Here is a 24,854-nt window from a genome sequence, read left to right as displayed (position 1 = left end):
ATGTCATGGTGTTTAAAGTCTCTCAGCCACTGAATAAACAGAACTCTACCAAATGATATGTATGTCTGACAGCCAAATGAGCATGTTTGTTACCAGTGTGAGTTTTAACCCAATGAATAAAACTGAATCCTTTACATGTAAAAAGAGCCTGGCTCACTAAATTAAATACAAATGTCTGTGTGACCCGAGTGAACTGAGTTCAAAGTCATTATTTTTGTTAATCATTTTTTTCTAGGGCCGGTAAGGATGACTTAATCTCCAACAGCCTGTTTGCTCTGCTCAGCCAGGTTTTCTCTCCAACTCAGGTGGCGAGCAGCCACACCAGCGCAAGTAATAAACACTTTTTAGAGAAAAAGATTAAACGAGTGTCAACACGTGGTAATTAATAAGTGGGATGCTGAGAGTGTGGTGTTTACAAGGTGCACCATAACATAAATAAAGTGTGGGCAGAAGCTTGGACATATGGTGCGACTGGCGCTACGCTCCAGTGACATGACAGCAACCTGTGCCGTCCCGCCAGGGAATCCCACCTCCCAGACGACTGGTGGCTGGCAAACCCTGCTGTTTGTGTGAAACAGTGGAGTGGTACAGTGCATGTTTTTCAGCCTGTGAAGGACCAAATAGGCAGAGGAATGAGGGCCAAGAGACTCTGGATGTGCATCATATGAAAGGCTGGCAGTCAGGTAGGCATATTCATGTTCAACATACACGCTCTCTTTTTCTCTCCTACATAGGCTCAGAGAACAGCCTGTCATCTAGGCCCTGAGCTACTGCTTAAGCTCCTGTCCTCCTCTAAAACGAGAGTAATGGCTTCCACATGCCACTCACACTAGTACTAACAACCACTATGGGATTAATGTCACTCGGGACAAGGGGCCTCATGAGCTCATGTTCAAGGGCTGCTAAGCCCGATAAAAACCACGGTGATTATTTTTAGAAGGTGGGACTTAAAAAAAAAAATGGTTGTGTGCTGTGTTAGCAACTATATTTTTTAAAGGAAAATTTAAATATATGAGAAGAGGATGTAAGGGGGAGTTTAAAAGAAGGGGTTCCAATGAGATCATGTCTTGACATAAAGCAGGGTTGCTTTAATAACAAGACCAGAGTGATGTTAGGTGCTGCAGAGGCGCCTCCTATTCTAACACCATAATTCATCAAAACTGATGTACTTGCAAAGCCCTCCAATTTAAATTTGATATAAGGGGGAGGCTGTACTGACAGATCTGAGGATGTAAACTATAATATGTGTAACAAATTCTAGAGAGACATTAACTGTAAAAACAAAGTCAGAGAGGAAACATAGGGGAGAGGGCAGGAGGAACAGGGTGTAACTTACTTTATACAGCTGATGAAAGCCAAAGGCGATTCCTGCCATAATGATGGCGAGGGCACCATAGTCTCGCCATCTGTAACCTGCTGGACCTGGAAAGGAGGATAAATCATTTTAACACAGTAAAATTCTGATTTGAAGACTGCTAGACTTGACGTTTAATGGGTTGAAACGCTCGCTTAGAATACAGTTTGAACAGCCAGTCTGTTAAGTACATTAACCTGTGGAAACTCTGGGACATGAAACTCAGAGAACCATGCAGATGTCTATGACTCTGCAGCGCTAAACTATAATTTAACTACAACTGACTTTTACCCACTGGTTTAAAACAGGGATTTGTCACAAAACTCTTCATACTGTTTTAGCCATTCATCAGGGTACAGCCTGTAAATCAATGAGCTCGATCTTGAAAACTACAAGGAGTGAGAGTGTTTGTTAATTCTTTGTTTTTTGTCAGTGTTGTGTGCAGTGTTGTGAAAAAGTATTTGCACTCTTTCTGATTGCAGACTTCTTTGCATATTTATCACACTTAAATGTTTTGGATCATCAAACCAAATTTAATATCTCACAAAGACAACCCAAGTACATACAAAATGCAGTTTCTAAATGATGATTTTATTTATTAAGGGGAAAAAAACTCAAAACCTACCTGGCCCTGTGTGGAAAAAGTAGTGCCCCCTGAACCTAATAACTTGTTGTGCCATCCTTGGCAGCAATAACTGAAATCAAATGTTGCAATAACTGGTGATGAGTCTTTTGCATCACCGTGGAGGAATTTTGGCTCACTCTTCTGTTTTATCTCAGTCATATTGGAGGGTTTTTGAGCATTAACTGCCCATTTAAGGGCACACCACAGCATCTCAATTGGATTTAAATCCAGAATTTGACCTCGCCACTCCAAACCCTTAATTTTGTTTTTTCAAGCCATTCAGAAGTGGACTTGCTGGTATGTTTTGGGTTGTTGTCCTGCTGCATAACCCAAGAACACTTGAGTTTGAGGGCATGAACATTCGCCTTCAGGATTTTCTCGTAGACAGCAGAATTCATTGTTTCATCAATCACAGCAAGTGGTCCAGGTCCAGAAGCAGCAAAGCAGCCCTAGACCATCACACTGCCACCACCACCACATTTGACTGTTGGTATGATGTTCTTTTATCAAATGCTGTGTTATTTTTACGCCAGATGGAACGGGACGCACACCTTCCAAAAAGTTTAACATTTGTCTCGTCAGTCCACAGAATATTTCTCCAAAAGTCTTGGAGATCATCAAGATGTTTATTAGAAAATGTGAGACGAGCCTTTGTGTTCTTTTTTGTCAGCAGTGATTTTGGCCTTGGAACTCTCCCATGGGTGCTATTTCTGCCCAGTGTCTTTCTTATGGTTGAGTCATGAACTCTGACCTTAACTGAGGCCAGTGAGGCCTGTAGGTCTTTGGATGTTGTTCTGGGTTCTTTTGTGACCTCCTGGATGAGTCAGCATTGCACTGTTGGAGTAATTTTGGTTGGCTGACCACTCCTGGGAAGGTTCACCACTGTTCTCAGTTTTCTCCTTTTGTGGATAATGGCTCTGACTGTGGTTCACTGGAGTCCCAAAGCCTTGTAAATGGCTTTGTAACCTTTTCCAGACTGATAGATTTCAATGACTTTGTTTCTCATTTTTTCTTAAATTTCTTCGGGCCGTGGCATGATGAATTTCTTTTTGAGATCTTGTAGCCTACTTCACTTTGTCTGGCAGCTTCTATTTAAGTGATTTCTAGATTCAACACATCTGGCGGTAATCAGGCCTGGGTGTGGCCAGTGAAATTGAACTCAGCTTTTCAAGAACTGTGGTAACTCACAGTTAACTCATGATTTAACAGGCGGGGGAGAGGGATTACTTTTCACATCGGGCCAAAAAGGTTTGGATGTTTTTACTCCGAAAATAAATAAAATCATCGTTTAGAAACTGCATTCTGTATTAACTTGGGTTGTCTTTGTGAGACATTAAAATTGGTTTGATGATCCAAATCATTTAAGTGTGATAAGTATGCACAAAATCAGGAATCAGAAAGGGGGGAAAACACTTTTTCACGGCACTGTAGTAATTGTGTGTTTGCAGTTTCCTTACCTCACTTTACTAATGTAAATTACAGCCCTAATAAAATTAATGTTCCTTGAAATCATTATGTACAAGAATAAAGATGCACAATATATAGAAATTTGTTTATATATTTTCCATCATGTTGAACAGTTTTCCCACCAGCACTTTTTTGAAAATAGACATTCAGAAATAAAAAGCTTGAAATATATTCTTTGGATTGCATGAATATTAAAATTGTTTTTCAACAGGAAAACCAAGCTTCATCTGCCTTTTTGAGAGATAAAACATCACTGTAACAACCTATTGATGGACAGCAAGCTCTGTAGAGCATTTAATAAACATGTGACGTTTTTATGCAGATTATAGTTTTAGTTAATCTAAGTAAATTAATGTTGGTCCATTCATAACTGCTGATACTAATAATTAAATGTTTTTCAAACTATTATCTGTTAGAGATGGGAACGAATACTTGATGTGGCCATCATTACTCAGTAATATCAGAGTACTCACACACTGTGCACAGGCTAGGGATGTTCCCAGGCATCTTTTTCCCTAGTTGGCTAAATGCCTGTTTAAAATGCCATTAAAAGACTAGTCTAAAGAGGCCAAAATGTGTAGAAAACGGTCATGTTAATTAGGGCTGCAACAACAAATTAATAAAATCGATTAAAATTGATAATTAGATGTGTTGGCAAAGAATTTGTTTATCGTCACTTGGCGTGACGCGGAGCTGCTTACGTCACCCACAGATGGCTGATATACTTTACTTTCGCTTAATTTTGTACTTCTCTCACTACAATCTGATGATTAGCAGAAAAATTGAGTAGATATATTCCTCATCTACCATGTCTCATGATGGAGATGAGACTCTAGCTATCTAAAAGTAGCCTGTTGTTGTGAAAACTCCGGCGGAACTTTAGTTTCGTTTCTGTTACGATACAAGACTGGATACAAACAATAGCACGGACTGTCAGGCGTTCATGTAATCCATGATAATTGCTTCACTTTGTTCTAAATGTCCGCTAAAATTTTAACAGAAGAGATGAAGGAAAAGTGTGAGCTGCAGTCACTGGGCAAGAGAAGTAGTTGGTTGTGTGTGTGTGTCTGTGAATGTGTGACAGAGAGGAGAGATAGTTTGTGTGTCCATCTGTGAGTGTGGGTCAGTCTGACAACAAGCATTAACAAACTAACGTTAGCTTGTTGAATAAATGAGTGACAAATGTTTATGTTATCATAATATCAATAACCTTAAGGAGCTGAAGCTTACCTGTGGCTCCTCTGGGAGGACATAATAAAAAGCAGAATCCCACTTTAAAAGTATTTAATTCAAATCATATCCCCAGTCTGTTGTCATTAGTATGATGTTAAAGTGTCTATACATGTTTGTTATGTTTGTAAGGAGGGTAGCAAGGTAAAAACATAAAATATCATTTTCATTTTTTTCAAATCATTCATTACTTTTTTTGTGTTTATTCTGTAGCATGTTCAAGTTATTTAATTTAAAAGAGCTCATAAAAATTTTGTATTCCTTTAGTTTAAAGAGTATAGAAATTTAAACTCTAATATTATTTTGACAGCTTTGGAATATCCTTGTCCAATATCTATTAAAGGACCCCCTCCCCCCGAAAAAAGCATCGGATTCAAAAATGAATCGAGAAAACTATCATCCGATGAGTCGATGATTGTAATCACTGTTTGTTGCAGCCCTAAAGTTAATCCCAGGGTCATTGTGTCAGAGGGTATGATGTGAGCCCGTCAGGCTGTGTAGAGTATGGCTAACATTAGCAGTTAGCTCTGTCATCCTTTGTTCCTCTTTGCAGATAAATACTGGGCTTAATTTTTACTAGGCACTTCAGTTGAGTAGTTACATGTGAGTATCACCCTCAATAGCCTACATACAACTTTATTTCCATTTTCTAGTTTTAGTCATACCGCAGTGTTCATATGACATGCTAACCCCTAACCTTCTCATATTCAAGGTCCGGGAAGTGCTAGGGAAAGCTCTGACAGAAAGGTGGTGGGGATTAACTGAAGCTACAGTGGCTACTAGTGCTGGGAGTCTTCGTTACAATTTTAAAAAAGGCGTCTGACTGGGATTTCATGTCTTCGTTTATACTTATAGTTAATTAGTGTAACTGACTCACTAATCTTGTGACGGCTATCTAACCAGACAACCCCACCGGCCCTAGCACCTAGCCTAAGATGTTTCAAGCTGCATTACACTGACTGATTTACATGTGTACTTGCACTTTCTGGGTTTGTCTAACTGAATATACTTGGTAAGAAATAATAAAAAGTAAAAAAAATTATCAATGAAACACTGAGATAAACCCTCTCCAGGGTTAATATAGATGTGTAACAATATCAAAATTTCACATTGAGATAATTGTGACCTAAAATGTCATGGTTAACATTGATACCTGTTTCATTTCTATTATAATTTGAGAGTAATCAAGTACTTGTTCATTAGTTTATGCAAGTACTTACTGTACTGAAACTACGGTAAAATCCCATCCCTACTATCTGCCAACGTCAACTAGAGATGTTCTTTGGCAAATAAATTCACATCCAATTAAATGCATGTTTAAACGCTTTTAACGGTATAGTTACTATCACGGTATTGCGCTTACAAAATGATTACGTGTTACGAAAATGGTGGATAGTAAGAGTGGAGAGGGAGAACCAAGTGACAAAGTGGGGCAGCAATATGCCATCAATGCGTTCAGCCTAAGCAAGAGGACTGATTAAGTGTTTGAGATTGTGGAAGCTCCAATGTCTACTCTTTCAGTCAAGATGGGTCACAGCAGCAGTTGGTAAACAGTACAAAGTTGGCTTACAGAATGAAGCTAACATTAGCAGTGCCAGCACCATCAACACCAGTTTTTGATACTCTTCCTGTGCTGAATGCTGTCACTCAATGCTTTTGTTAAATGTGAGTTGCACCAGTCACAACCTATCTACAACTTCATCCTCATTCTCTTCATCAATGTAGCAGACGTTGTTTCTATGGGATGCTATCAGTGTTAAATGTTTACTGTTATTTACACTGGATTAAAGAGCATTACAGCAGCAAGGCAACTGCCTTTTAGCACATCAGGGGCAACTAGTGGCAAGTGGCAGAGTTTAGACAGAGCTTTAGACCGGGATTATGGGACTGAACTGATTGAAAATATTAACAATTAGTTCAACCAACGAGTAATTCTGGTGCAGACTATGCAGGAATCAGACTATATTTTAGCCAGCTAATTGCACTCATCCCTAATATTGATATCCTGTAGATAATACTGTTCATCTCTAAAATAAATCTAAGCTTTAAGAGTGTACATACATTTTTTCATACAGTATAGTTATAAATAAAAGGTACAAAAAACACAGAATTTTTTTTTCTTTACATGCATGAAATAAATTTAGTATATTTGGTGTCCTTTCTGATAAAATCACATCAAAAAATGTCTATATTGTACTTGTACATTGAATGAGCAATAAAATGCATCCCTTTATAATACTAAAACACAATGATTAATTCGTTCTATTTATACTATTCTGTCTAAACTATGACAGGTTAATCCGCAGAGCTCATTCAATCCTTCTTTTCCAGGAAGGACATTAATGTCTTTAACTTATTTAAGCCACTAAAACAGAAGCAAAGGTAAGTGTGCATGCGATTGTGTTTGTGTGTTTAGAAGTTGACTGTCTTAGTGAGTGACAGATAATGTGAAAGTGTGTCATTGTGCAAGCTGTCATATGGGTAGGCCAACTGTCTGTCAAAGTGGAAATTCCCCTCATAAGAGAGGCATTCAACTGAAAATGTCACTAAACAACAAACAGGTCTGGAGGAAATCTACTGAATGAGGTTTTTTTTTCTTTTATTTACTCTGCTGGGGCCCAAATGAATAGGAAATTAGAAGAGGCTAGGCCACTGAAGTATACAATTGATATTCTATTACAGGTCTGATTTCACCTAATGGGTTGTGTGGTATATGTTTACTGGCTTGAAGTAAGTAAACCAGATTGATCTTGTGCCTTACCACTTGTCTGATTTGACATGCAAATAAACCAAAAGACCCACTGTCATACTGGACTATATGGTGCATTTTCAAGGTGAGTGTGATTTTATTTTTCTCTCTCAAGGGCATATTTCACGGCTGCTGCAGCACTCAACGATGGACTTGTAACCTTTCGCATCAAAAATTTTGAATCATTTTCCAGCATCCATATGGTAACCACATAAATTTGGGTCTTCATCAACATTATGGCTGCGATAGACAGTCACCTATCCCAGAACACCCTGCTTCTGAAAGGCCTGGGAGTCCTTGGGATGGGTGGTTGACCCTGAACAAGACTCACTGCATCACTAGGGGTCTTCACTTGCTCTTTTCCCCCCTTTAGGACCTTTCATTCTTCCACTGTCTCTCCCTTTTTTCTCTTCCACTTCCACTCTGCCATCTTCCTTTTTTTTATTTGGTCACTTAAGCTGTGGAAGTGTGGTCTCCATCCCCCGTTTTTCCAATCTCCTCTCAAATTTATTGGGTTCAGTGGAGGCCTTCCTGTCCTTCTACTGCGTGGAAATAGAGATCAGAGTATCCATTACTTCGACAGAGATGGATGCGGGTCCCCGTGCACCGTCCCCATAACAAGGACATCAAAGGGAGGTAGCCCCCTCTTTTCAGCATGACCCCCCACACAAGACTCCCCGCTCTCACCTCATTATGCAGCTCCCTTATAGCCGTTTTGATATAAAACCCCCCACTATGGACGGAGAGCCGCGAGTCTCCCTAACTACATGGCCATCCCATCAACATCACTTTCATTACAAAACATGAGATGCCAAGGGAGTCAAGGACAGTGTGGTAATAAATGAGGGTGGAATACATCTGGAATCATTGTCATATGGGTTAAGCATTACGCGGACTTCATTCTGCATTGGTAAATCAGTGGACAGCACTCATAACCTCCGGAGGTAATAAAGATACAGGTTGCGGTGTGAGGTCCTGCCAGGGTGGAACCCCTTGAAAAAGGACTGTAAGAGATGAGCTCCATGTGAAGTCATATTTCTTGAGTATGAATCCACAATCAAAGCAAAAGTTGTTTGTCATATATATGTGTAACTCTAATGAAAGTGTGAGAAAATTATCAGGCTTTCTGGGGTTTGAATTAATAAAAACAAGAGGAAGTTCTCAAACAGAAAACTTGAACAGCTTCAAACACAAACTCTTTCTCAGGTGACAGTGCACATTAATATTAATATAATGTATATGCAGCAGGTATCAAAGGGGAGAAAAGGGTGCATGTGCTTACTTTGCGTGGCAGGTACCAGCTGAGCTACATGAAGTGGATGTGGGGGCCCCACAGGGCTCACAGGCAGGGCTACTTCTGTGCTTCCAGAGCGCAGGATGGCCAACTCCACCTCCACATCCGTCAGCCCTGGAGTAGAGACACACACCTTTAAGACATTTGGAGAGGGGTGCAGTGACGTGGTAACACCAAATGGCTCCTCAGCAATCATAACACAAGCTTGAATACTTCCCAAGCTCCCCACAAATCTTTTAAGTACAATTAAGAGAAAGAATGTCAAATCTCCTTTCAATTTTACCTACCCTCTGCTCAAAAATGCATTTTCATTTCATAATTAAGAAATTCCAGAGAGGGTTGTCTTTCAGGGACATCCATCATGGAAGGAGAGTGTGAAAAAGTTCACACAATGAAATCTGAAACTCTGCAAGCCTATTAACTGCCACCAAAGGCAAAGAAAATAAGAGTCTGTCCACTTCTCCAGTTATATTTCCCATGTGGAGATTTCATACACCCCAGACAGCGAAAATGCATTATTTTAATTTCTTCATTGTAATGTAAATGTATTACATAATTTTGCAAATGCCAATATAATTTAATCTTCAGATCTTTTTAATGATTTTAGTGATGATTAAATTGCAAAGGGCTCCCTGATGGAGAATCAGAAGGGAGGAGGAAAAAAAAGAATCTAATATGAACATCTCCTTTTGTGGCAAGAAAGGATTTTATTTCAGGCGCCATACGCTGCCATTGCTGTGGGTCTCATCCTTTAATAAGCATCTTAGTCTCAACAAAGAGGATAATTACAATTTCCAGTGAACTGCATTAAAAACAACATTAGTGACTTTATAGCAAAACAATTAAAAGAAAGCTTTAGGAGGGTGAACCAAAACAGGTATGAATGGTAGTCCTTACATGTTGACAAGCATGGTTCACAATAATCATTATATTATACCCATAATCAAGGCAATAATATTTGGTTGTGTATTGCTTTCTTAAACAACATTGTACTGTTACTTTCTTTAGCCCTTTCCATTTCTTACTGACAGAAAATCCCCTTTGTAAGAGAGGCTTTCACATGAAATATTCCCTCAGGGTTTAGAGATTTTTCACTTGCTCTGAAGAAGCTTTGAGAGACTTCAGTCAATGGGAAATGGTTCAGTTGCAGTCATTTAAGAGATGTCTCTCTTTCATAAATAGTAGCTGCTGCATCCCTGATACTGATACTGACCTCCAGACAGCCCTCATAAAAACAAGATAACATGCATAGAGAGTTGTTCTTAAAGTCCTTAAAGTCTATAAAGTGATAAAAAAAATTAGGTTTGTTGTATGACAGTCAGACATTTTATTATGAACCACCACGCCAAATTTTATAAAATAATTTCATGAAAAACATCTTGAAGTTTATAAAATTAAGCTTGAAAAAATTAGGCAGTAAAAATCTGCTCTAGGATGGGGTGGACGAGAAATATGATCCTCTCAAATTTTAAGAAATGCTTCTGAGCGCAGCTGCCTGGCTCTGTACCTGAGCATAGACAGAAGTCGGAGATTAAATTTACTGTTTTCTGGCACAGATCTCTCTGCTATGATGTTTTCAATGACCCATAGGCCACAGTGGCTGATAGATCTGGGAAATTTACTTCACACTGAAAGAAAGCACAATATGGAACTGTCTGTTAGCTTTAAATGAAGACCTTCATGTAGGCTCATTAGGACTGGTGATGTCATGGGTTCATATATTTGCCCTGCCCTAATAAAACCAAGCCAGGAAAGAGGGGAAGAACTTTTTAACAGTCTAAATCCAAAATTCAGTCACATGTAGACTTCAGTGTTTTCACATGTTTACAGCAACCTTACCCTAACATATCTAGTATTTAAAGACACAACGTTTGGATTTCACTTTACAGGGATTTTAGATGGCAATATAACAAAAAATCTTACATTAAATCTAATACCTTTTTCTAGACCTTTGCACATTTTATGACCCTATCATGACCTTAATTTCTAACCCGTAACATTAGCATGTACTGATAGCTCTAAATAACACTAGATGGAACAAATTATTAATTGATTGAATCAAATGTATATTTTGCACCTGTAAAAAAAGTATTAGCTGCACTAACATTAGTAAAAGAAAATATATTAAGTGAGTGCTATCTAGAATAGTAAATCTGGGACTTCTTCTTCTTTTTTCCAAGAACCGAACCCGCAACGAACCGTGACCCCAAAACCGAGGTATGAACCGAACTGTGACCTCAGTGAACCATTACACCCCTAACCCACACTGAAAAGAACACTTGCAAAAAACTTGTATTTACCCATCATTTACAGTCATACATCACTTGCTATGATGCAGTGAAGCTTTGAAGATGTCCTGACAGCACAGTAGGAAAGAAAACGAATGCGCTGAACAACATCAGATGTGGCATGGTTCCAAAAGAATCTCACATGTGATTCAAACAGAGCATTAAAAACAAACGCAGAATAAATAATTCACAACCTCTTGTGGAGACAATGAAAAGTTTTTAAAAAGCTACAAAATTAAAAGACCTCATAATCTTGCATTTAAGACTTTTTAATAACTTTTAAAGCCTTAATTTTGGTAAAGTTATTTATCAACTTTAAATACTTATTAAGACCCCTCGGACACTGACAATGCAAAGCACAAAATTTCTGAAGATAGATAAAATATCCAAATCCTTTTCATCAAGAGATTTTTGCCTTTTTGTGAAGAGGCCTCAGTATGAGTCAAATCTAAATGTCAGGTTGAAATCCAACTCAGAAATAAGAAATCCCACTTTAACCATTACTTGCATTAGCAGCCCAAAAGCTTTAAGAAATCCTTTGATAATCTGCCATACAGCTAACGCCAAGAAGAGGTCCCTACAGTCACCTATTTAAATGCTCTGGGGACTTCAAATGGCCATGAAAATTGTTGAATAATTGAAGGCAAATATTGGCTGGCCTGTAGTCTACAGCAGGTCCTGAGTGCCAGGAAGTGGTAAGCGCCATGTGCTGAGTTTGTGCAGTCAGACTGCACTGTCAAATAAGCAATAATGTGTCCCTGGACTCCTGATTCATCTGACCACAGCAGACTACATGGTGGCAGACTATTGAGTGAGACATGCAAGGATCTCAGTTTCACCGAATACTAGAAGTTAAAAAAATGCTTCAGGTTTTCCCTTTCACCTTGAAATGTTAAATCTTTTTTTAATAATCCACAATTAGGCTTCTATCAAGCTTAATGTATGTACATCTTAATGTGTGTGCTTATCTTTGATGTTGTTTATGCAAGAACTGAAAGGGTTTGCATTAAGACAGAATACATTTAAATTCCTAAAGCTGTTTTCTAGGCAAATTACAGCTTGCAAAGTTGTGTTGTTTGCTCTGATCTGTATATTGTTGAGGGGTAGACAACAGCAAATGAAAGGGCCCTTAGATCCAAAAGAAAAGGGAACAAGGTGAAAGTGGGTTTTACATATAAAAGGAGAAGACAAAAAAGGGATTGTGAAATTTATTATCGCTTCCAAAACCTGTGGAATGACCCCTAGACCCCCATTTCCGATCGACCTGTGGGAAGATGAATTTTTTAAAACATAAATTACATCTAATGACGACACCATAAAAAAGAACAATAATGGAACGCTATTCTGTATTTCATTATACTGTATTATTTGGTGCACCTGATACACGCAGTGCCTGTTTATGAGTCACCGTATTAGCAGATGCTCAGCCAAAGCATTTGCTTTGACCTTGCCATTCTCATTGGGGCATGAAATTACGGTGCTGGCACCTCGATATTACAGCTATAAATACTGTAAACTGCATATCTGGGCTACGTTTTCTATTGTCTTTCAACATAAACCTGATCGGTATTTATTTAAAGGAAAACCCATTGCTCGTCAGGTTATTTACAGCTCTATTTTCAGCAGCTCATATTCTCTGGGTATTTTTTAAGGGCAAAGAGGCAGCAAGGCTCGTACATTAAATCCATTTCTCCAATTCTGGCACTTCTGGACTTTATGGGTCAACACCTCAGCTGGACAGCCAATTATAAAAATTGCTTACTAAAATATTTTGGGTTGTAAAAGGTGAATGCCTCTTTCTGTGCCCTCCAAGGCCTGAATTATGAAGTTGCCCTTGGGTGAAAATTACTTACATTTTGAATATCGTGTTTAGAAAAAAGCATGGCAGAGGTCATAAAGAGATGGAGGTCAATGGGTTATTAAGAAGTCGAGTGTAACTTCAACCTGTTTCTCATGCTGTGCTGGGGACAGAGATTTTACATGTCATTTGGTTCAGTACAACTGCTGGAAAATAGCCTGCCCTAAATAATGACCACTCTCATAGAGTATTCATTTATGTATTAAAAAAGCAGACTCTGGTCTCATTTCCCTGCTTTATCGCCTTGTACTGATGACAAAGTAGGCAAGGGCTAGGCTAGGTGGCGCCGTGGAGTAATTTATAACCACATCAATCCCTTTACCTTCCACGCAGGCCTTGGTCATTGTCATTTTTGTCCGAGAGGTGAGTCACATAACCCCACTTACAAATAGCATCCTATTAATATCTGGATGATGAACCTTATCCTTACCCTTACCTTCATACCAGGTATGGTAATAGACCAACAGCCTACCTGTGTTCCCAGTGACCCTCGATCACTGGCCCTCTACTCAGGGTGAAATCTATTAGCATTATTTATTCAAGTCAATAACAACTGGGACGGCATAAAAAAGAAATAAGTCAAGCCATCATTTATGTCTCACTGACAGAGAATGTGCTGCGTCTGTTTCACAAGCTGAATTTACCTCTGTTATACACACGTTAAGTGTTTTCTATTTACTTTCCAAACAAACTGTGCTCCGTTTGGTAATCTAGGAGCCTAAGTGATGTCAGTTTAGGGGCCACGGTTAAAGTGACACGCTGAAAGCCGGAAAATGTTGTTGACTTTGCCCTGAGAATTTGATTTTTTGGTAATTATGTGTGTAACTGCTAATTGTCTGGGCCAAATTGTGGTGCCAAAATGGGGCTCAACTCTATTTAGTTGTTACATCTGTTAATTGTAGAGGACACAGATAGCCCAATTCACTAGATGAGAGTGTTGGGCATTAAATTTCGCTCAAACACAATAAAATTTACATGATCTTGGCAAGGAACAAGTAAGGCAAAATTGCTTCAAAGTGGCTGTAAGCCAGTTTAAATGCAATTTATTTTCCCACTCCTCTTAAAAACGACTGAAAAACCTGTGGGTTTAAATCTTGATTTATTACATCTAAGTGACAGAGTTTCAATATTTCAGCCAGTTTATTCAACAGCTACATAAGAGAAGCAGCTAGAAAGATAAGACTGCATAATTGCCAATTCATACCCTGAAATTGACGGTTGAAGGGAAACAGAAAATTATATTTTTCGATGAATATTGAAATAAACCACACTATAAGGATGTCGTTGGAGAAAAAGGATATCTAACCAGAGAGGCATCCTTCAGTGCAGATTAGGGCACAAATGTGGAGGGAAATAATATGCACGAGCGAGATTATTGTGTAAAGATTCTGCAACATGCAATCAAAGTGGGCCCTATTTTCCCCTTCATCAGCTGTCCAGCGTAAGTACTGGCTGCAAGAGGAATCCAATTTAAATTCCACTCCACTGGGAGATGGTATTGTTTCATTTTATGTGTGCTTTGACATTTCTGGCTGTTAATATAGAGTAAAATCCAGAAGTATTTACATAAATATGACATTAAACTGTATTAGAAATTAAGACTGACACTTTGCTGTGGTGACAGAGGGAGGAGGAGGATGATTGAGTTTCTCGGTCAAAGGGTTGAAGGGACAATGCATGATGGGTAAAATAACAGGGAGAACTGTGAGTATTGGACAATAACAGTGAAAAAGCTTGCTTTAGGCAGACTAAGATAGAAAATAAAAATACAATTTGGTAACTATTATGGCTGATCATGTTTTCTTAGTAGTGCAAGTAAACATGATCATTTTGAGGAGTAAAATTGAATCCTAGTAAACAGAGGAAAATAAACATGATACTTAACATACAAATATACTTCATTCTTAGGATGGCCACACACTAGATGATCTTTAAACCTCAATTTATTTTAAAACATAGTACACCACAGACATCAGGACAGTTTCAAATTATTTCTCAACTTATAATATTCCCCTAAGTCAGAAGTTTCCAAATTTTTTAACCCACGACCCCCAAAATTGCGTCAGAAACTGGGGCCTCTCCTCCTGTCCTTGGTTGTGGTTAAACCATACAATACTGTACAAAGTTTCATGTGACAATTTACATCATAAGAGTAGTTTCACACATAACTTTCATTTTTACATGAATCTTTCTTGATAATTATTTTTTAATTCTAAACTGATTACATTTTATGTTTATATTTTATATATTTCTTTGATAATAAGTCAAAAATACCATTTGAAATCATTAATAAAAGTTTTATTGGCACTGAAGTTTGCTAAGTGCATACACATAACAACTCAGCCAGACTGTGAGTTACACATTTGCTCTCTGTAGTAATGATTTTAAAGTGAAGATAACAATATCTCAAATAATTTTGTGTGAAACGTGATTTTAAAGAGAAAAACAAACATGGAGGACATTCTCAATCCTCAAATGGCTATCCGGGCATTTGTTACAGCTGCAGCAAGAATCAAAAAACAAGGAAAAGAATGAGAATATGTAACATATAGTTGATGACACTGCTCACTCTCATTGGTTGTTTTGGGTATTCCATCAGAGGCTGTTCGACCACGAATTATAAATATCAGATGTGTTTGTTTTATATGACTCGAGATCTGAGAGGCACAGGCGTGGTAGGGAACAGTAAAATAAAAGTGTGAACACCACATACTTGAGGATTATTTGGACAGATAATCATTCACGATGACGCTCGACTTGGGACACACTGCTGATGACTGTTGGGGGGAAAACCTGGTCTAAAGTTGGGCTTAAAATCATCTTGTGTGTAGGTAACCTTAATGTAGCAAAGAAGCGAGTAAACTCATCAAACTGTCTACTGCAAAACCACGATGAAAGGAAGTCAAAACACATTTCATGTAAGCCATTATGATAAAGGCTTTTAAAGAACAAATAGTGTAGGGTAATAAGGATGACTTCTTTGACTTGTTTTAACTTTAGAAATTTACCTTATACTTCTACTAGGGATGCACGATGTTGAATTTTTGTCGATATCTGATATTAACAAATTAATTTTATCGGATATCAGTACCGATACTTAAATGTAGGTCAGCCTTAAAACTTCAGTTCGTAAACATATAGAACTAGAAAAGCACTCGGAGAGTGCAGACCACCACCATTAGCCCTATTTCCCAATAGTAAAGAATCCTTTAAAAAAATTCTTGGATCTAGACAGTGATCTGTATTACTCCCAAAATCTAATCAGTTCTTCCTTATGCCATTTCTGACATTTCCTGAAAATTATAACTTTTTGAGTTATGTTGCTAACAATCAAACAAACAAACTAACTAACTATCTAATAAACTAACAAACCCTGCCGATCACATAACCTCCTTGGCAGAGGTAATTAAATTTCAGGATGAACAAAATAACAAATTTCAGTCCTTAAAAATACAATTTGAAATGTAAGGAAAGGAGGATAAACAAAGAAAAACACTTCAGCTGAGATATGTATGTTGGCCCAGACTAAAACTCCTATAACTTATTTGTAAATGAGTACAGCTGATAAGGGCAGATTGTTTTTAGCCAAAATATTGGTGGTAAATATCTTTAGAAATTTTTCATATCTGCCAAGAAATATAATTCACTTTTCAAGCTAATATCTGCCAATACAGATATCATGCCAATAATAATCAACTTAGATAAAATTTTAACAAAATATAATGAAGTTGGAAGGCCAGGCCCTCTAATAAATGAGCCAATCACATTTCATGTAGCTCCACATACACTCAGGCATCTGGCTCATGGACCTCCATTGAAACACTTTTAAAATGTTCAAAAATTGAGATTTTGATATGGCCATAAAAAAATTGTGATGTGATTTTTTTTTTCCAGATCTCCCACCCCTACCACAGATGCAAACAACTGTTTAGATTTGCTGCGGCAGAACAGCACTTAGCCAGTAGGAGAAGCTGGCATTACAAAATAATGCCAAACACAGAGGCTTTCCGGATGATAAGTGATACAGCGTAGAGGTGAGCTGGAGTTGTTTTTTGGCCCATATTTTTTTTTTAACTTAACCTGTTTTATGCTTTTTAGCCTACCTTCTCCAACCGCGTCCTGTTTGACAGGGCAACACCCTCTGAAACCACTGGTGGCTAATGGCACTACTATTGACAAGTACCTCATACAACCCAACTTAAAAAATACAGAAATATCCCTTTAATGTTGTTTCACTGTCTTTTTAATATTTAAGATATGCGGGGTTTTTTTTATTTCAAAGAGAGATTTTTAAAAAATCACTCATAGTAGAAATGTCCGGTATTGTCATTGCTTCTGCTTATGTAAATCTGTCAGACTACTGATGATGTAATAGGCACTTACAGGGTCTTCCCACTTTCCTCATACTATGTTTCAAGCGGCAATGCAGCACTCAAAATCAAGGGTTCAGACTAAAAGTTAGAAAGCGGACTGAGCCATGCTCTAATGTTTAATGTTTCAGTGCTCTATTCTTCTCTCTCTTCTTTACTCTTGCTCTCTCCCTAAGATCAATGTCTTCATGCAAATTGAGGGTTCGTGTTTAGATCTACAGTGGAACCAACTTTCCAAAATAAATCTGCATTAAAGCGTCATACATATTTCATGGACTTAAAGTGCAGTAAGAGCAAACCATTTTGGATAGTGAAGCTCCGTGGAGTTTCCAACAAAGGCAGAAAGTAAAAAGAGGCATAGTATGACATCATTTGTTATTGATGAGGCTTTATTAAATTTGAGATAACCAGCAGTAGATTACAAACATGCCTTAGTTGTCAATAATGAGACACAAAGACAAAGAAATTTCAAAAGATATCGAGAGTCATTAGAGCCACATGAGATGTGTGTAGTAGCAGCCGGCAACCATGGATTTGGTTTCAGGTTACCTTCTCCTGTCATGGAGCTTTTAGGCTCACTTTTCATTGTTTGGCTACTCTAATGCTGGAGGCAAAGTCCCCCAGCAGCGCAGAGCTGTGGTCCCCTAAGTACACAACTGTTCTGCAAAATCTAAAAAAAAATCTCACCCTAAAGTTTATGTGAGGTGAAGCCACAAACTCTCAGTGCACACTGTCATCGCTCAGCCATAGGCGGACCGTAGGAAGTACATAACATAACACCGCATATTTCCACCCCCGCACTATATTGAACCGACTTAAATGAGTTCAGAGTAATAAAGCTTTTTGCAAGTTTTATTGCACAAACAATATTCTGCCATGTGTCAGAAATAATCTCAATGAATTGCAAGGAAATTGAAGAGCCAGCAAACATTTCCAGCATCCCTGCTTAGAAAACCTCCCAGTGTCATGCCTTAAATTTACGATAACAGTTAAATTAAGTAAAAGGGTTAAAATGCTGGAAGGCAATATTGATAATTCCATTGAAAATGCAGAGGGAGTTTGTCAATATTAATTTTCCTGAACCCAAAGGAGCATCCCAACTGGTGTGTCATTTATTCACAGGGCCTGAATCATGCACTCTGAAGCTAAATCGACCTCTGTTAGACCCCCCAGGGCAAATAGCTACAGCTGCCACCTTTGACCCTTATAGACTAATCTTAAAAAAAAAGAGGCAGGGAGTGCATCTCTAGCTGAACAAATTCTGCAACAAACACAGATGAAATTATGATGTTAAAATAATTTTCTGACACATTTTTCTAGGCTTCCTGAATTGCATTCATTAAAAATTTTAAAAGCAAATGAAATTCTCACCTTTTTTCTTCAGGAAGGCTTTTCTGGTTGCCAAGGGACTCTGCCGTACTTTTTGGTTCTGTAAGAATTTCACAGCAGTGGTAATCTGGGAAGAAACAAATGTGATTTAATTTCTCATAATGAGATCATACGGGAGGAAGAAGGTCTAAGTGAAAGTGAAGCTTTTAACACTGCAAACAACAGTCTAGACCTTCTTTAAGAAAAAGGTTCATTACCAGTTAAAAAAAAAAAAAACATAAATGGATTCCAGTTAATAGTTGCTTCTAAGCCCCCACACCCAGCCATAAGAGAAGGAAGACCACCTGAGCACTTTCCAGCTAAATGTGGGGAATGACCAAATCAGCAGTTATAAAATTAGCCCATCAAGAGTGCTGGACAAATGGAGTATGGAGCTTAATTTGCTATTACCCTCTTAAAGACAAACTTCCATTCTTAAGTGCGCAGTGGAAGAAAATCTATACTTAATGCAGAGGTGATCATTTGTATCTAATAACTTGAGAATCCTTGGCTGAAAACTTCTGTAATTCTTCCAGTTAAAAACCTGCCATGATCAAATCACCCAGCCTGAATGTTGTAATGACTTGAAACGTTAATGCACTAGAACGTTAAATAGCATCAGAACATCAGTAGTTTTAAGTGCAGTACAGCGTTCATCGATTCTATTATGTTTTCCTTCGAGATGCACCTTAATTTTCCATCCCAGTATGCATTTCCAAGAATCCGAGGGAGAAAAATATCTTCCTCAAATGGCATTAAAACATAAATTTGAAGGGGGCGCCATGAAGTGGCGCCTCCTAAAATAGATAAATATGTAAGAACATGGAGAAAGGGGAAACACACTGGAGGGGAGGTTTAGATGACTTATTATCGCACCTGTGGTCCCCGTGATTCAATTGTAAAAGTCATCCCTCTAATAGGTTGAAAGGTTTTGATTACTCTTCTTTTCTCTTAGTGTTGAAAGATACAAAGTGATTGAGCGCCCTGCCAGTGGTAATTCGTTTTGGGTAATGCATTGCATATACTATGAACCTGTTTCAATCCAAAAGAATTACAGTTTAAACTTGTCCAAGGGGTAGGTGTGGCAGAGAAGATGCATAAAGAGCTTGATTTCTGTGACAAACACACAATACAGTAGAGGATTACAAAGGCTATACTTTATACAACTTATGAACATATATATTTCTTCTCTTTAGAAGACTACAATGAAGCTTAGGAGCAACTTTATAACTCTCATTTTAAGGAAATTCTATGAAAAACATGCAGGAATACTGCCAGATATAATGAAAACTTGAACAGGAGGGATACAACAATACCTCGCAATGCAATTTAAAATTAATACAAGTGTAAACATTTGAAACCAAACAGACAAAATATATATTGCAATTAGGGATGTACAATGTGAGTAAATCAAATTATTAAACTTTGTCATCTTTGCTAGTCAGGAGCAGAAGTCAGCTCATCACATTCAAAATATTATAGGCTCTCTATGCACTCATATAATATGAACAGTCTGTAAAGCATCTACCCACCACTAGTTGGGGCTGTAGTAGAAGAGAATCTTACTACTATAGTTGGACAGTCATCTGTCTGTCTGTCTATCTGTATGTATGTATGGATGTCTCGATTTGTAAACCTCCCTGTTGCTCCAATTGTCATTCATACCTCTCAGAGGACTTATTGGGTATACTGGTTTGAAACTGGGACCCAAGTTACTTAATTATTTCAAGTTCTCTCAACAAGATTTTAAGCATTACTTTAATGTCCTATTTTACCTTGAACTAATGTAATAAAAACACATGTAAAATTTACATGTCATTTAATCACTTAAAGTCCAGGTTTTTGGTATAACTATTTTTTGGTTTGTTGGTATTATTTCTAGTATTAACAATAACACAAATTCAATAGCAATAACTTCTTCATCATCTTCAAAAAATTTGTCATTTTTAAGCCAAATAAAGCATTTCAATCTTGTTAAATCTTACTAAATATGTGTCAGAATTTTCTGACATATGGCCATTGGAGCTGTAAAGTACTGTCTTTCCTCTGATCCCATTCATTTCTAATGGCTGTCCCCCACTTCCTGTTGGGAATAGGCATTCAGGATCATGTGATTGCAAACAACCTAGTATCTCCTTTGGAAGAGTCCCTGCCTCTACGGGAGGAAAGAACGAGTAAGAGCTGTCACACAGAGCACTGTTTTGAAGACTTCAGCAAAATTTTCAATTCAGCCATCTTCTGTTTAATGAATTTAACCATAACAGCAATGGAAAGTTGTGGAAAACCAAAGTCTGTGAGCTGGGTTGATATGGTTGAAACTGACCTGCCACTGGAGGATATTTGCAAGGCCTCCTGTAGTCAAAAGCAACCCCCTACTATTACAAATAGCCTAGAATCAGCACACATGAACTGGGGCCAGGTGGTGTGGATTGGACTGCCCCCAGAGGTCCAGAGCTCCATTTGTCAGGAGCAGAGCCCTGTAAATCAGGAGAACCCAGCACCTGAAGCTACTTATGTGGCAGAGGCTGAGCACTCAGTGGAGATGCCATACCAACACTCCCATTACCCAAGAAGGTCATATCATGGAAGGCATCTGAGTCAAAAGACTCAGAGAGGAGCTCAGAAATTTGAGTCTGAATAAAAGCTCAACACAGGATGAACCAAAGCAGATGGATTCAAACTAAACGGAGCTCCTGGCAATTGTGAAGATGCAAAACAACCGGCTCCAAGACCAGAACGCTCAGATACAGGAGCTCCAGCGTCAGCTCCAGGACAAATCCTCCAAAAACCACATGACTGAAGCTCCTGATCAGCCACTGAAGGACAAGACAAACAGAAACCTGGCCTCCCAATTAGTTCTTCAGCAGAACGCCAACAGAGATCTAACTGAAAAGGTGAACAAGCTCCTGCAGCAAACAGAGCTCCTTAAGAGCGAGAAAAAAGAAATAGAAACCAAAATGCTGGAAAACAGAAGCTCAGTTCAACTCAGCCAGTTAGAGGCTGAAAATTTGGCCAACAGAGAATTGCAGAGAGAGCTTCAGGAAGTCAAGGTAAAGCTCAGTTGCACCATCAACAGAGAGAAGGAGTTAGAGGAGCTGTCAAGGGATCTGATTGGGCTTAAAGAAGAGGCGAACGCCATCCAGCTGGAGAAGCTCAGGAAACAACTTGAGAAGAAAACCAGCAAAAAGTCCCCAGGTAAAGGAGAAGCTGTTAATGGACCTGATGGAGCTTCCAGAAGAGGCCCAAAATAGAGAGATGGTGACCCCCTTTCAGCTGGAGGAGCTCAGAGGAGCTGAGAAGAAAAGCAGTGAAAGTCAACTTCCAGCTCCGGAGGAAAAGATCTCTGCATGGCGAAAGTTCAAAAAAGCCCTAACTCCAAAATGTGTCCGCAAACATAAACATTTGCAGAATGGGCCAGAAATGGAGTGACTCCAGCTTCCTCCATATCAAAAAGAGAGAGGAAAAAAAACAATTACCCATAGTTTAAGACAGAACAAATATTCAAACTATAAAAATACAGAGTAGCAGAAGTCCAAAAAGTGGAGATTAATCGCGACCAACTACAGAATTTCCAAGATTAATTGCAATTATAAATTTGTAGCTGTTTGACAGCTCTAATTTAAAGAGACAGACACCAAACAGGGCCATTCTAATAGCTGGTTTACACAGGGTCAAAAACGTTCTTGTGTTTGATTTTAGTTTATATTTGACCAAAGAGTGACAGAGCAGTTCAAATTAGATCACAAGGAAAGAAACTATTAATAAAACACTGCTGGAGATTTTAAATCCATACAGAGGGTTGGGGATATTTAATATCTAGTTTTCTGGTTTCTGTTTGATGTAAATTTGAAGTCTAGGCTGTGTCGACCAGCCACAGATCAGTAGAACTTGATGTACACAGACAAAATGCTCCAACAAACCAGCTCCTATTAGCAGTGGACTTGTATTTGTCTAAATAAGCAAGACTATAATGACTGAAAACAACATTTCTTCCAGGATTAAATCCTAACAAATCCCCAAACTCTGTTCAAAAACCTAAACTGCTTTAAGAGAAATTCATAATCATTAGGGCTGTCAAACGCTTACAATTTTTAAACACAATTGATCTTAGATTTTCTGAAATAAATTGTGATTAATCCCATCTTTTTACAGCAATTAAACATTTTACATGCATTATGCTTTTAATACTGTTTTGGTGTCATTTGTAATGTTTGTCCTGTCTTAAATGAAGGGTAATTTACTTCCTGATTGGATACAGACCTGCTTCAGCAGGTACAATAAAATTTAAATATGAACTTGACCACAGGAAAATGAACTTATCATAGATTAAAATAAAAAAAAAATTAACAGTAAAAAGCTAAATGTTTGATTTGAGTTGCAGATGACATCTGACTTGTCTTTGGTTATTGATAGTGGTTTCACATTAGGGACCCAAGCTCAGATCCAAGTACATCTGACCCCAAATACCAGTTCCATATAGTCACTGTGAATGCAACTGTACTGTAGCCAAATCCACTTAAAGAGATGGACTCTGGCTGATGACTGGACTGGGTGCTTTGCAAAGTCAAATGTAAACATCTCCTCTCTCTTCCAAAACCATTGTACAGTACATGTGGAAGTAGGACGAGGGTCGTGGTCATGGCATTTTATAATTGATCAAATTATTCATTGAAGTCTACAGGACTGTCTGCACAGAGCATATACAAATGTTAACCTGAGATATTGCCACTTCCTGTTTATTTAGTCCATTGGGATTAATTTTACATACTGTTCAGGAATTTTTTTCATGCTTCAAAACTATGTTGGTACCTTTTATCAACACTTTTAGAGTTTAAATTTTGAATGAAACTGTCTTAATATATCGTAGTTTAACTGACTTCATACTAGAGGTGGGAAACACTTGTTGCCCCACGATACAATATCATCACGATACTTGGGTCACGACTCAATATTATTGCGATTTAAACATTTTAATAATAATAATAATACATTTTATTTATAAGCGCCTTTCTGAACACTCAAGGTCACTTTACAGATAAAAATGAATAAAATAAAAACAACAGATAAAAGCAAACACAATATAAAATAGGACAAAGTAATTACAAAGAGTAGGCTAATCTAAACAGGTGGGTTTTGAACCTGGATTTGAAGAGAGGGACAGAGTCAATGTTTCGGACGTCGGATGTCTTGTATTTTGCAATACAATGAGTATTGCAATACCATATATTGGGATATATTGCAATGTATACTGTTTTTCAAACTGTTTAGCTGATTTAGCATTTGTCTTGCCCTCATGTTTGTCGTATTTCCGCAGTATTTTATTTTTTATGTAGCACTTCTTGCAAACCTCATGCGTCATGTCCATCTCATTCATGCCCTGCTTGCATTCCTAATGTCCTTCCCCTGGTGCTGCTATATTTGTTGTACTAACTTTCTCCTGCTCTATGACAGTCAACTCTGCCAACCTCATTGGACAAACAATTGATTTTATTTTTCCATTATCACAGACTTCAGTGCATATTTGCAATTAATTGAAAAAAAAATACTTGGTGGATGAGATGATACAATATATCACCACACAAAATACTGTGATACTATGCTGTATAGATATTTTTTCCTTAAACAGAGGTTAATATCTCCTACACTTTGGTCTTGTAAAGGAACATATACTATCATTTAACACTTGGGTAGCTCGCGGTAAGTCTGGCTTGGATATTTGGGATTATACAGCTAATGATAAAATCAGCCATTTAGATTGAAACATTGTTATTGTTTTGATAGCGAGCCCCCTGGTGACTGAATTTGACATACTCTGCTTTTTGAAAGCAAAACTCACCAGTGTCCCTTTTAAGAAGATAGTTCCCTGCTTTATTTGTTACTACAACACCCAAAGATTAAACATAAATATATTTATGAAGAAATATTTAGCATTTTTATTGTCACTGTAACAGAAATAAAAGAACTTTGTAAAAGTTGGAAATCTGAGCATAAGGTTATATCCCTTGTACAAGGAATTTTATGAAAATGTTCCAGATTCACACAATTCATCTCAACACTAATCAGCCATTCCACTGTGACACTACCGTGACCTTGATGTACATAAGGGTTACACAAGGGGTATGGAATTTCCTGTTCCTCTATATGCTGAGGGCTTATTAAAGTCAGTCACCCGGAACCTTCATTGTGACAAGCAGATTAAACCATTTGCATGGTGAACCCCCGACTGATGTTCAGAGCCAAAAGAAACAGTC

General features: G+C 38.0%; 1 protein-coding gene across 3 annotated transcripts in view; it reads right to left on the bottom strand.

Moving 5' to 3' along the window:
- The window catches only part of pex14 (peroxisomal biogenesis factor 14), a 76,330-nt gene that overhangs the window by 24,632 nt on the left and 26,844 nt on the right, over positions 1-24,854 (bottom strand). For all 3 annotated transcript variants that reach the window (XM_041800196.1, XM_041800195.1, XM_041800197.1), the window contains 3 exons: positions 18,607-18,691; positions 8,708-8,833; positions 1,337-1,422 (listed from right to left, as the gene is read on the bottom strand). In XM_041800196.1, coding sequence (XP_041656130.1) covers positions 1,337-1,422; positions 8,708-8,833; positions 18,607-18,691 — 297 coding nt within the window. The remainder of the gene's footprint in view (positions 1-1,336; positions 1,423-8,707; positions 8,834-18,606; positions 18,692-24,854) is intronic.

This window comes from Cheilinus undulatus, linkage group 11 (assembly GCF_018320785.1).
Source record: "Cheilinus undulatus linkage group 11, ASM1832078v1, whole genome shotgun sequence".
Taxonomy (NCBI): Eukaryota; Metazoa; Chordata; class Actinopteri; order Labriformes; family Labridae; genus Cheilinus; species Cheilinus undulatus.
This window is presented reverse-complemented; position numbering and strand designations above follow the sequence as displayed.